Below are 13,810 nucleotides of genomic sequence, written 5' to 3' on the forward strand. Positions count from 1 at the left end.
TCCCAGCTGCCCAGCAGGGTGGGAGAGGCCTGCTTTCTCCAACTCCCAGACCTGCCACTCCAAGGATGTGGAAACAACTCCCACCTCCCCCCGCCGCACCCTTCCTAAGTGTCTCCTCTGGCAGCAACGTGCTCAGCACCTCCTCAGGGGTTCTAAGCAACCACAATTCCCATTGACTTCAAGGGGAGTTGAGGGTCCTCAACCCTTCAAACGATCTAGACTCTAAACTGCTCCTAAATTGCATCCACCAAATGCACTTGAGCATGCCAATGGTCAATTGCATCTGATTAAAATATGCAGCTGTCTGTGCATATTTAACAGGCACAACTTAGGCACGGCTTTTTGAAGACAGGACCTTTAAACTTAGCTCCTGGGCCAAGCTTCTGTCACCCTTACACACCCCTTATTCCACAAAAAGCCCCGTTGACTTGAATGGGACCATTCCTAGAGGAAAGAGCTATTCGATGGAAAAACTTCACGATCTCTCCTGATAGTTTTTGGAAACAAACTAAAAACATCCTCCCCTGGAAGGGGTGACCCATCAGTGACATCATCCACTGGGTAACTAGTACTCGGTTATTAAAGTCCCTAAATACAAATTAACCTAATCTAGACCTCCGCTCGTAGAGGGTAAATGCTGAGCCTGATGGGCTTAGTGTGGGCCAGTGAATAGGAAACCAGGCTAGAAACCACAATTCCTGCCTTGTGTTCCAGGCTCTGCCACTGACTCACCCTCCTGTAACTTAGGATTTAAAATAGAACATTCAAAGGGCTCCTTTCCACCCTGCTGCCTCTTCCCAAATTTGCTTGTGGCATAGTTAATTCAGCCCTGGCGTAAGAGGGGGTGTGACTCCACAGCCATCCATGGAATACTGCTCAGTTTGGCTCAGTGATCTGAGAACTGGCATACTGCACACCAGCCCGGAGGGAAATTTGTACGGCTAAATTATAAAGCTCTGATAATAGTGTTTACAGTGCAAATGTTGACAGACCTACCTGACAGCCAGTGTATCCAGAGGGAGGGTGTCTCTGTAGTGATGCTTTGTTCAGTGCTAGCCTGCAGTGATGTCTCATTTCTTCTTCCCCAGGCTGCTAACACCTTGGTTAGCTTTCCTGTAAACTACTGCAGCCTCTTCCTGGCTGGCCACACTGTGTCTCGCCTCTCACTCTTCTAGGCCATTTAGAACATATTGCTAAGAAAAGAACCTATTCGTGAGCACCTCTGTCCCCTCTTATTATGTGTTTGTAATACTGATCTCCCCACAGGTGGGTCCTGGTTGTGACCTGCCTTACACCAGTGAAATCCCATGGACTTCAGGGGTATTATTCCTGATTTACACTGGTAGGAGATGATAATCAGGCACATGGTGTGTGCTGCTATCTATTATTCACACTCCAATAGTGTCTACTTGTCCCATTTACGGATCCAGGCCGCCTGGTGCTAGGGACTCTGTACATATGTCGCAAACAGATGGTCCCTGCTCTTAGAGAGCTCACACTTCTGTGGCTGAATTTGTTATATCATGTATGTTGTCTGAGCAAGGCCCGGCTCTTGTAATGTGATGCAGACAGACCCCTCTGCGCCAATTGACCTCAGCTTAAAGGGTCAGGGTCTTAGACAGTAAGCTTCTTCAGGGAAGCTACTTTGTCTTTAAAGTAGTGTGTGTCCCTCTCCTGAGCTCTGAAATCAAACACTGATAAAGTATTACACCCACCATAAGAGAAGTTCCTTAGAATCCATGATACTCGCATCAGGCAGACTGCTATGGACCTAATGCAACACCTGTTTCAGTGAGTGGAAAGGTTCCCATTGACTTCAGTGGACATGGATCAAGCCCTACCTCTCCATCTTTTCACATTCTTTTATAGCAACCAAAAGGTGAAGTGTGCCTATACCTTCTGGTTTACATCTCACCCAGTACTGGATTCAATGATCATTATTCAGCGACGGGCCCTAAATGAGCCCTTCAGAAATGCTGCCTACAACGCAGGGCTAAGTGAACAAATGATGCTACCATTAAAGTTCTGTTGTTTCCTGCTGTGTAAGTCAAATCTTCGAGCATTAAAAGTGCCTCAGCACCGTGCAGATTCACAGACAGTGACAACGATTTTCAAATTCTCTGGCTTTCATAGTATTGGGGGTTTTGTTCTGTTTCTGGTATGCTTTAGTCAATTTTAATGCCTGAACCTACACAAGGTTTCAGGACTCTCTGATACTGTAAATTAGGCGGGCTGTAGTTGCTTAGTTCCTGGCAATGATAAAAGTTATTAGCAACAATTCTTAATTTTTCAAATTCCCGAGCAAGTTTAGTTCTTCTGAAAGCGGTAAGTTAATGCAATTGAGCTGGGGCAGGGCTAGTGACCAATGTATTCAAACTTTGGGTGCCTAACATTAGTTTCCTAGCATTTTATTGCTATCTGCTGCACTTGGCAAGTGGGCTCATACTCATTACTCATCCCTTCAGAGTGGAAAGCATACTTGCTGTCACAAATCATACATAGTACTTTGCATTCCTATAGTGCTCTTCATCTAAGTAGCTTAAAGCGCTTTTCAAATGTGAATGAATGATTCCTCATAACTCTCCACTCAAGTATTATTATACCCATTTTACAGATAGGTAAACTGAGACAGTGAGATATTTAAGGTCAGATTCTGCCTCCCTTACTCAACACTGAATAGTACCTTATTCCATTCGTAGTCCCATTTATTTTGACACTAGATACTACACAATGCAAGTAATGGTGGCAGAATCTGTCTGTTAGAGACTTGCCCAAGATCACATAAGCAGAAGGAGACAGAGCAGGGAATCATCCTGGTGCCTACTCCCCCTCCCGCCCCCCACCTTAACCATTAGATCACACTCACTCTCCTAGATCCTGATCTGAATTAATGGAAAGATATCCACTGAGTTGAATGAACTTTGAATTTGGCCCCTATATGGTACAGTTAAGATATGAAGTAATAAACAAATGACTTATCCATAATGAGCTGGGCTTCTGGGGTTCTCTGAGCCCAATTTTCCATTGTTACTCATATGGAGAAATGATTTACTCTGAGAGTAGTTTAATTTATTTCTATACAACTACTCCCCGAGTACATTACTACTCAGTCTGAGTAAACGGGGAAGAATCTGGTTTTATAGTAACTACTGGAAATTCAACTCCTTTCTAAAGAATGGCCGAGACCCTATTTGGGATGTCTTCATACTCATATATCCAGGTCAGCCATCTTGACTTTACTGTGATTGGATTATTGTGGTTATACTGAAATGTCATACACACACACACACAAGACAAGATTCAGACAATAAGACTCCTCTGAAATGATACTGTGGTGTAAATATACTTGACAGAGAGAAAAAAATACAATCGATCTGATGACTCAGTGTTCTGGTCTCTGATGTAACAGCAAAGAAGATCCCTGTTGTATTTAACTTGATTCCCCTGAATTAAACACTTCCATTAAAAGTTTCCCACAGTAGCTTTAATATTTAATTATGTGTTTCACCAAAGCAAAGATCAAAATCTCTGCAAAGGGGTTTTTTTTTGTATTAAATATTTATCAGCATATCTCTTTGGACTAGTTTTTCATCCCCTAGTGCAGGAGGGAGCATTCCATATAGAAATCAGTTCTAAAACATTTTATTTTACAGCTTGTGAGTTTTCTATACTTCAGCTCCTCTCGCAGTGATTTTTGTCATATCACTTGGTAATTAATGGTAATTAAATCTCTTTAGGCCGAAAAGGTTGGAGGGCTCATGCTGTGTTGCAAAAACAATTTTGTAAAGTTACAAAAATGTTCCAAGATCTTTCTCTTAACAGAAATTAAAGTGCAAAGTTTGCCATGTTTTGAGTTCAGATTCACAAGAAACAATGTATAGAGGATGGCAGGTTCCAGACAGAGTAGATAGACTGCTTATTTGAACAGACATAATTAGTCACTTAGTATCCACATCCAGTATGCAGAATTGCATCCCTTAACAATGGACAAGGGGTAGGTCTACTGTGGCAGAAAACTCCCTTGATCTTAATAATGGCTGTAGCAAATATTGAATAAACCAAATGATATTACTCCTGCACAAAAAACCATCTCACGTGAACATCTGAGCAAAGAGTTGTCAACTCTGCATTTGCTTAAAATAGGACATGGAGCTTCTCATTATTCCTTTTTCCTTCTTTTCTGTTTTTTTCCTTCCTACTAGTAGATTTAAATTGATGGATAAATAGAATACGTGCTTGGGGTGGAGGTAGACAGAGGGTATATAGTTGTGCATATTAAAGTATTTTGGGTGTTACAATTCTAAATAAAAAGTCACAGTAACAAGGAAGAAATATCAGCATATGTCCCAGCTGTGCAGCTCCATTGACATGTTGTAATGCTGGTGCTATCAAGGGCAGAATTTAGCCCATAGTGTGTAAATTACAGTACTGGCCGCTCTAGAATAAGCTTCTTTTATGAAAACAATGCAGTAATACCAAAAAGAACATTTGATATGAGTTACTCTAAAACCATTCTCTAAAACACCCAAGAACCAATTTAGTTCAGCAAGAAAAGTGGAACATGATGAGATAACTCCAGTTTAGGCCATAACCTTGGGCGGTTGCTTGGTGAGAGCAAAGCCTCCCCCAGTGAAACGAGGAACGTCCATTCTCTGCGTTGGATACTCCTGCTCCATGTTAGCTAACACTCGCTCCTTATCCCTTTAGAGGAAACAAAGAGGGAAAGGAAAGGAAAGAATGTTTTTCACTTTAACTATGCAACAGTGTTTTCAAACTAAGCAAGTCTGTGTCCTCCAAAGTTTCTGTGATGCAACCACTCTACCAAGAGATCATTAAAAATATGTTGATTAGAGCCTGTTAGGCTAAACAGACAAGACTAGGTGTCTGTTTGGATCTAATTAAGCAACTACCGATGGTTTTCAGAATTATTAAAAATTAGAACTAAATGAGTTCTAATGTTAGCCGCCCAAAGTCGGTCAGAGCATCTCATTAGAACTAGCATAAGCATGAGCTTTGTGACTTTGGGTTTCTAATCATCACCCCGTTCTACCAAGTCCTCATTTGTTTTCAAACAAACAGCTAGATTCATCAAAGGCAGGATGGGGAGATATTTTTCCTTTGTTGAATTTTAATGAATAAATAGTGTTATCTGTCTTCAAATTTTAACAAAGTTCCAGTTATAATTACCCAGCCTGTTGTATTTGCAGAAAACCAACACTATATATGTGGGGCATCTATAGTCTCAGGAAATTGCTCCATCTGAGGATTCAGAACTTGAATGTGGTGGCCTTAAGAGAATGGTGCAATGTTTAGATGTTCACTCTTTAATAGGTCCCAGGTGGGACGGGGGGGGAGGGGGGGGGGGGGGGGGGGGGGGGCCACAGGTATCCAGAGCAGAATAAATATAAAGAGGCAGCATTTTCAATTTTCTGAGATACACCTCAAGGATTCAGAGACAGGTGTCAGAAATCACAGAATCATAGAACCATAGGGTTAGAAGGGACTGCAAGCATCATTTAGTCTAACCCCCTGCCAAGATGCAGGATTTGTTGTGTCTAAACCATCCAAGACATATGGCGCCAACCTCCTTTTGAAAACCTCCAGTGAAGGAGCTTCCACAGCCTTCCTAGGTGTCTGTGCCATTGTCCTACTGTTCCTACAGTTAGGAAGTTTTTCCTGAGATTTAATCCAAATCTGCTCTGCTGTAGTTTGAACCCATTGCCTCTTGTCCTGCCCTCTGTGGCAAGAGACAATAACTTTTCTCCATCTTTTTTGGCAGCCTTTCAAGTATCTGAAGACCATTATCATACCTCCCTTAACCTCCTCTTTTCCAAACTAAACATACCTAGTTCCTTCAGCCTTTGCTTACATGGCTTGCATTCCATCCCTTTGATCATTTTTGTCAATCACCTCTGGATCCTTTCCAGTTTCTCTGCATCCTTTCTATACATTGGTGACCAAAACTGGACACAGTACTCCAGCTGAGGCCTAACCAGCACCAAGTAGACCGGTACTATTGCATCCCATGACTTGCAACCTATGCCTCTGTTAATGCAGCCTAAAATTACATTTGCTTCTTTTCCAACAGTATTGCATTGCTAACTCATGTTGAAGCTGTGATCCACCACAACTCCCAGATCCTTCTCAGTAGTGCTGCTGCCAAGCCAGTTTCCCCCCATTCTGTATTTGTGATTTTGGTTTTTCTTCCCTGAGTGTAGCATCTTACATTTGTCTTTGTTGCATTTCATTTTGTTGTCCATAGTCCCGTTCCCCAAATTGTCAAGATCCCTCTGAATTTTAGCTCTGTGCTCTATTGGCAACACCTCCTAGCTTTCTGTTATCTGCAGACTTGATCAGTATGCTCTTCTACACCAATAGCCAGGTCATTCATAAAGATGTTAAACAACACTGGACCCAGAACAGATCCCTGTGGAACTCCACTCGAGACCTCCCCCCAATCTGACATCACTCCATTAATCTTTTCTAATATTTAAAATAAATCAAGCAAGATTTTATGAAATCCTAGTTTACTATAATAACCATGGATCTTTAAGCGCTTTACAAAAGAGGTCAGGATATCCCCATTTTACAGATGCGGAACCTGAGGCACAGAAAGGAGAAGCGACTTGGTCAAGCATAACCAGCATGCTAGTGGCACAACTGGGAATAGATTCCCGGCCTCCTAAATCACAGTCCAATTTGTCAACTGGGCCAAAATTGACTAGCCCTGCTTAGTTAAGATTAAATAAACAGTTACTATGAAGGAATACAATTTCCTTGTATTTTTTGTCATTTTGTTTTAACAGATAATCTTTGGCCTTTGCTGATTCCCCCCCAGTCTCCTTGGCTCCTGGATTCATCTCCCAGTGAAACAAATGGCTTCCTACAGTTAGTAATATTGGGGGACCAAGGGACAAATGCTATCTGAAAAAAGAAAAATCCAAGAGAAACCCCATAGGGAGGCCAGGGATGGTTTCTTGTTCCACATGTCATTTGTGTGGAAGCATGTGATTAACCACAGGTTGAGTTAGATGCACACAAATAAACCAAACCACTTGCAAATGTTTTTAACAAAGTCAATGTAGTGCTGAGGGAAGGTGCCAGGCTGACAGTTCTGGGGCCTGACGTGTCCCATCATGACAGGTATTGCCACCAAGGAGTGAGAATGTTGGCCCAGCTCCATGTCCTTTCAAACTGTGAACCCCCACTGAGGCTGTCAGCAAGGGTGCCAACTGGAGTTTTGCCCATTCTTGTGCACCAGGTACTGTTTCACATAGCATCATTGTTCAAGCTGTCAGGTGGTAATGACTTTCTGGTTACCACCTGTAGTCAATGCAGCTACTCACACAGGAAAGGGCTAATGGATCAGGTCTCTGATCTGGATTCAAGCTAGCGACCTAGAGGTGACTAAAGGCTCCATATCCCATGACCAATCCTTGGAGATCAAACCAGTACCAAGGTGTTTGAGGTAACCAGGAGAGGTAATGGAGAAGAAAAGCAGATAGTGGTAGGGGAGAACAGGGAGGAAGAAAGAATGTCAGAGGGAGCTGGTGATTCTGTCAGGGAGGGCCAGGGAGCAGGAAAAGAGGACTAAACATTTACAGTCCCAAACACAAGATTTCCAGCTTGAAGCCAAATCCAAAGCTAAGGTCCTGTGCAAGTCCATCAATCTTACAGCCATGGGAAGCTGCATCACTTCAAGAAGCAAGACTTTAAATCACAAAAGAGGGCAGTCTGGTTCAAATCAATAAAGGCCTTTAGATTACACCTTTACGTGGTGCTATCTATGAGCATTAACTCAGCCGCATACCATCATAGTCAGTAATGCTGCCAATGCTGTTGCACCAACGGGATTCTCTTTTTATCAGCAAAGGCAGCCACAAGTAGAGCAGACATGCTGTCACGTTTGCTGCTGTTACAACGATCAAGTCAAAAAAAGGCTTAGTTTTGGGTTGCACTGAGTATGAAATGTCAACAGAATTTCAAGTTGGGTCAAATGAAGGAGGAGGAGCAGTGGTGGCTAGGGCACTCTCCTAGTATGTGGAAGCCCCAGATATAATTCCTGCCTCTAGCTGATCTGGAGAAGGAATTTGGACTTGGGTTTTGCAGGTCACTCTAATCACTGAGCTATGGGGCTTTCTCAGTCTCTTCTGTTACAGCTTTCCTAGTTTTTATAAAAAAAATCATTGGAACAGGGATCAATAGCAAATAGTTTCAGTCAACTTGAAACTGCATTTTTTTGGCAAATAAACTATTTACCAAAAGAATTTCGCTCAGCTCTAGTGATCTCCCAGAGGAGGAGTGTGAGTCAGGGCTGGGAACCAAAACAATACTGTCAACCTCTGAAACAGGTGTGGGGGAACATAAATCGCTGAGGTCCTGGACAAATCTCAGCATTGGCACTTGGATGAATTCCCAGAACACACATAGGGTGTGGCTAGCAGGGAACAAACAGCCATGCTCAAAGGATGGCCATTGTGCCTAGCCCTTACAGGGGACTGCCAGGGAGAGATGGCCTGCTGAGCTGAGCTACAGGCAGAATTTAATCCTTAACTTTTAAATGGAATGATGGGACTGGTAGGGCCGGTCCAACCATTTAGGCAAAATAGGCAGCCGCCTAGGGCACCTAGTGGTTGGGGGCGTCTAAAAGCCCCCTCAGGCGAGGAGGTGGAGTGGAGGTGAGCTGGGTGGGAGGGCGCACGGGGGAGGGCTGCCCGCAGTAATGGAGGGTGGGCTAGGCGCACAGGGAAACAGCTCCCCACCCCAGCTCACCTCCACTCTGCCTCCTCCGCTGAGCACACAGCCCAGCTCTAAGTCTCCTCCAATTGGCGCCGCACGCCTGGGCAGGGAGGAGAATTAGAGCGGCGCCAGTGTGCTCAGTGGAGGAGGCGGAGCCGAGGTGAGCTGGATGGGGGAAAACCCGGGCAGGGGGGAAATCTTCCCAGGCAGGGTTAGCTGCCGTGGTGGGGGGGAAGTCTCCCCAGGCAGGGTTAGCTGCCGTGGGTGGACAAGTGGAGTCTCCCCGGGCGGGTTTAGTTGCCGTGGGGAGATGGGGTGGAGAGGGATTAGCTGTCGTGGTGGGGGGGTAGCTGCTGCGGGGAGGGTCCCCGGGTGGGTGCCTGAGTTAGCTGCCATGGGGGGGCGGGGTTAGCTGCATGTGGGGTGCAAGGTGGAAGTTTCGCCTAGGGCGTGAAAATTCCTTGCACCAGCCCTGGGGACTGGCATAAACTAACCAACAACAGGAACCTCTTTATCACTATGTGTGACTGACAGATTCAAACAAACCATCCCTTGCAAGGTAAAAAGCCAGGTCCTGAGTAATGTGATTCTCAATATAATTCTAACAGGACATCAATTCTAGCTACAGACATACAGCAAAACAGAAGTGTATTTCTTCTCTTCTAACGCGCAAAAGCAAATGTGAAACCAAGGTCCAAACTGTAAACATTAGAAGTGTTTTCAAGAGGACACTTAACTGTTGGAAATGGATTGTTAGACATTATGGGAGCCTCATGTATTGATCCTAAAACTCCAGGAAGGCCATTAGCAGTGAGCAATTGTTGATAATTCCAACATCAAGGCAGCCTTATACCATTTGCAGATGGACGAAGGTCACTTGTTATCACTGACTATTTTGCTAATTCCACCATCAGTACTGCTTGCTCTCTAAAATACAGTTAAGGCAAAGACAAATGTAGGTAGCTTTGAATCATACTCAACGAAAATGGAAAAATGGAGTTTGGAGTGTCTGAGGGGGCAGGCTGGGGGAGAAGATGCGTGGAAGGAAAACTGGTTCATGCAAAAAAACGTTACTGCAAATCAAGCCATTCCACTGCAAAATAACATCATCCCCTAGAAGCCTCTTCTTGGGGAAAATATCTGCATTTCCAAACATGACTAGTGATTTGGGGTTCAACTTGAAGCACCATAATGGAGCCTGATTTTCAGACCGTGCCAAGCACCCAGCCCCTGCAAATTTAAGACATCACAAGTGGAACACCCAAAAAACACTAGTCACTTCTAAAAACTGAAAGCAGCTGGTTTGAATACATAATTGTGCTCTGTGACTGTAGAGGGAAATTACCTACCATCAAACAAAAACACTGACCATTGGCTAAAACACTAGTGACTAACTAGATACAAAAAGATTCAGACACAGCCTGAGGTAGAAAGGGGTGAGAAGTCTGGCAAAGAAAGACTGTAGGTGCAGCTGAGGTTCCTCCATTTGCAGCTAAGGAGTAGAAAGAAGTGCTTGGGCATTGCTCCTCACTTCTAAAGCTGTGGGCAATTAATTTCTATAGCCACAAGGGAACACTTATGCAGCCCGAATGAGCATGGTTTTTCTCCAAGGCTCTGCGGCACCAGGGATACTTTATCCCAACACTAGGAATATGCACTCAGAAGAACTACCTCTCCCACCAGGGTGCTGGCAGTTTTAATATTTGTAAAATCCCTTGAGATTCACAGTCAGTCAGTGCTTGAGAAGCCTTCAGTAGATGCACCTGAGCTGCCCAGTTACCACCTTGAATCCAAACTCCTGTTTCTGAGTGAGATAATAAACTGGCAAAGGGCCTCCTCCAACCATTTGATCAGCACCAATACCTGGACCATCCTAAATTGACTTCAGACTGGGACTAGACACAGAGATGCTGTTGCTGCAGAATAGTCTCCGGACCCTGGGCCATGGCAGCTGGCTGAAGCTCAACCCAGCCACAATCGAAGTGATGTTGGTAAGTGAGGGGATACACTTAGAAGAAGTGGCACACACAACTACCTCACCCTCAACCAAGCATGTCCTCGCACCAATGAAAAGGACAGTTTACAGCCTCAAGGTCCTTAGCAATAATGGTCATGAATGTTTTTTCTCATCTATAGCAGGCTAGGAGGTCTACCTCATCCTGGTGGATGCAGATCTGGGCACACTGATCCAGACATGCATGAATTCCAGGACTGCAAAGACCCCTGCCTAGGTGCAGGCCTGAGACCTGATTAGTCTCTTCCCCCCCACACACACACATACACACTATATTAAACCAACCACTACAAATGAAAAAAAAATGTTCTGTTGCTGATAAAGCACCTCCACCTCCAGAATATCCCTAATAAGAATTATAACCACCAAGGTTGTAAGGTAGAGACACCCAGGCACTGGGAAATTAGGGAGGATACAGAAAGAGACACAGTAAATGGTAAAATAAGCTCTGACCAGCCTTTTTATGTTGACCATCTGCATAAACAGAGGAGGTGACAACTAAGTTACAATTTAGGCATGAAAGATACAAACGTAAAAAACTTGGGCAGGAAGGAGGACACACAGGTGCCAGTGTGTAATTGGTTAAAATTTTTATCCAGGAGTGTGGGATAATGTGACAGGTTTGTAGGGGGTAGCTCGTTTTAACTATATAATGAAAATGAAAAACAATGCTCTTTGGGAACCATTTTCGGACCACAGTTCAACATTGAGCTGCTGGAACTCTGATCCCTCTGCACGACTGTGACATGCAGAGGCACTGCCGGGAAACCCCAGATGAGTGGATCCTGACTGGCCATCGAGAGAAATTTCTCTGTGTATTGGTAGGGGTGAGCACAAGAGATTTACTGGTTATACATATTCTGTGTGTATTGCTACTCGATAGATGTTTAAAGCACAGCTGTGTAAGGCCTGTTCACTGGGAAAAGGCACACAGACCCGTAGCGCCCGGAGCCCCGTGGGAGAGGGCAGGTACATAAACTGACCAGGATTTTCCTGGACCCCCGTGGGAAAGAGTAGGTGTCTTACACCCTGAGCCCTCGGTAGGGAGAGGGTGGTGGTACCTAAATTGACCGAGTTACGCCCTGAGCCCTCAGTAGGGTATAAATAGGGTGCCCTAGATTGTGTGGATAACATAGGAATTAATATGACAGCCTTAAAAATAGCCCCAGCTGGTGTAACATGCTGCTTTGCATCTGCTGAGAGATTTAGGCCAAAGCAAACATATCACCCCAATGCTCCACTCAATACAGTTTGCTCCCTTCCCAATATCAGATCAAATTCACAGTCCTTGCACTGATCTCCAGATAGCTCAACAGGATGACCCTAGGCTCTCTCAGAAGTCACCACAATTATGACAGATGATCTTTGTGAACCATGGAATTGTTCTGTTGTTTTAGTGGGGGGACAGTGCTTTCTTAGTGCCTGACCCATGATTACGAATCCCATCCTAAGGCAATAGCATTCACACAGTAACATCCATCCCTGAAGCAGCAAATATACTATAAGTGCTGCCATAAAAAGGAGACTAGAGAATGGAAGAACGGGACAGAGAAAGGAAGAAGAAGTTGGAAGCCATACGAGAAGATGAGAGAAAAGAAAGGGAGGAAGAGGAACATGAGAAAGAAAAACATAAATAATTTTTTTAAAAAACGTCAAGACCTGCTCAAGAAGAAGAAAGAACTCTGAACATACTCAAACTTTTCTGCGTTTATATCTTTGTAAGGCACTCAGATGCAAGTGAGGTGTGCTGTGCGTAAGGATGAGGGTTAGCTGGAAAGATGGATCGAGAGAATTAACATTATTCCTTACTTGGTCTGTTGTTCCTTGCGTTTCTGGGTTAGGTATTTCTTCTTCACATTCAGGAGCTCATTGCCCAGTCTCTCTATTTCATACTTGTACTCTTGACTCTGTGACTCATACATGTTCAGTTCTGAAGACAAAACCTAACCAACCAAAAGCAAAAAGTAAGCTTCACAAACTTCACAGGTTACGTCTGTCATACACTCCCTTCTCCCCATCAGATAAAAGCTCTGCCCACCTGAAGACACTTTACAGAGTTAAAGCTACACTATGTACCTCACCAAGCATCTTTTGAGTGACATTAAGAACATTTACTGTCGTCCTCTACCTTCCTGGACCCAAATGTGAGCCAAAGACCCAAAACAAGGAGCATAGACAAATAATTAAGCAGGAAGTTTTAAAATGGCATAGGATTCATCTCTTTACCACAAGTTATATTTTCCTAGCATTTCAGCGTCTTGAGTATTTATTTCTGATGTAAATAATTTACAGCAGTGAAAGTAAGGCAAAGGCATATTTGTGGGGATTGGAGAAAACTTTGGCCCTTAAAATGAAAGTTGTCCAGTTTAATGAGGGAGAGCTGAGGGATATACTGTGAGCCGGACATTTCAAAATGCCTTTCAATGCTTGCAGCTAGAGTTGTGCTTTCTATCTCTGCTACTCAGGAGAGAGCTGGCCAGGGACTAGACTTCCAGGGAGTAGAGCAAATGTTACTCTGGAATCTTTCTGTCATCTGCCTATACCGTTACGTCACTAATGTTTCTAACTGAAGGACGATTTTAGACAGTTGAAAAGTCTTCCTCTTCTACTAGCATTAATGTACCTTCTGTTGTGAACTCTTTCAAGACATTCATAAATACCTGTTTCATGCGGACATTACACAACCTACCTCATCACAAGCAAATAGAAACTTTAATATTGCATTTTTGTTCAAGAGGGTCCACTGTATTATAGACTATAATTAACTCCACATAAGCAATATGGCATCATGCAATACAATTATTGGCATGATCCTGATCCCATTTAAATCAATTAATTTGGAAATAGGGTCATGCCAATGCACTTTCCTGCTGCAGGAAGAAGAATATTGAGACTAGCCAAAGTTTGGAAACAGTGCGGTATTTTATTTGATGCAACTTTGTTTATTTACACAAAACATATAAAGTCCTGCTTCTCCAAATGCAGGAGGAACCAAGAACAATAGGAGCAGTTTCTTAGCTTATAACTAAGGCTACAGTTTAGTCATGGAGGTCACAG

At 43.7% G+C, this 13,810-nt stretch overlaps 1 protein-coding gene across 1 annotated transcript in view; it reads right to left on the reverse strand.

Annotated features, from left to right (window-relative positions):
- Nucleotides 1–3,220: 3,220 nt before the first annotated feature.
- CFAP58 (cilia and flagella associated protein 58) overlaps nucleotides 3,221–13,810 on the reverse strand; it is a 147,571-nt gene continuing 136,981 nt past the window's right edge. Inside the window, exons 20-21 of the mRNA XM_075073041.1 lie at nucleotides 12,563–12,696; nucleotides 3,221–4,701 (exon numbers count right to left, since the gene is read on the reverse strand). Of these exons, the coding sequence (XP_074929142.1) occupies nucleotides 4,581–4,701; nucleotides 12,563–12,696 (255 nt within the window). The 3' untranslated portion in view covers nucleotides 3,221–4,580. The remainder of the gene's footprint in view (nucleotides 4,702–12,562; nucleotides 12,697–13,810) is intronic.

Source organism: Chelonoidis abingdonii, chromosome 16 (assembly GCF_003597395.2).
Source record: "Chelonoidis abingdonii isolate Lonesome George chromosome 16, CheloAbing_2.0, whole genome shotgun sequence".
NCBI classification, from domain to species: Eukaryota; Metazoa; Chordata; order Testudines; family Testudinidae; genus Chelonoidis; species Chelonoidis abingdonii.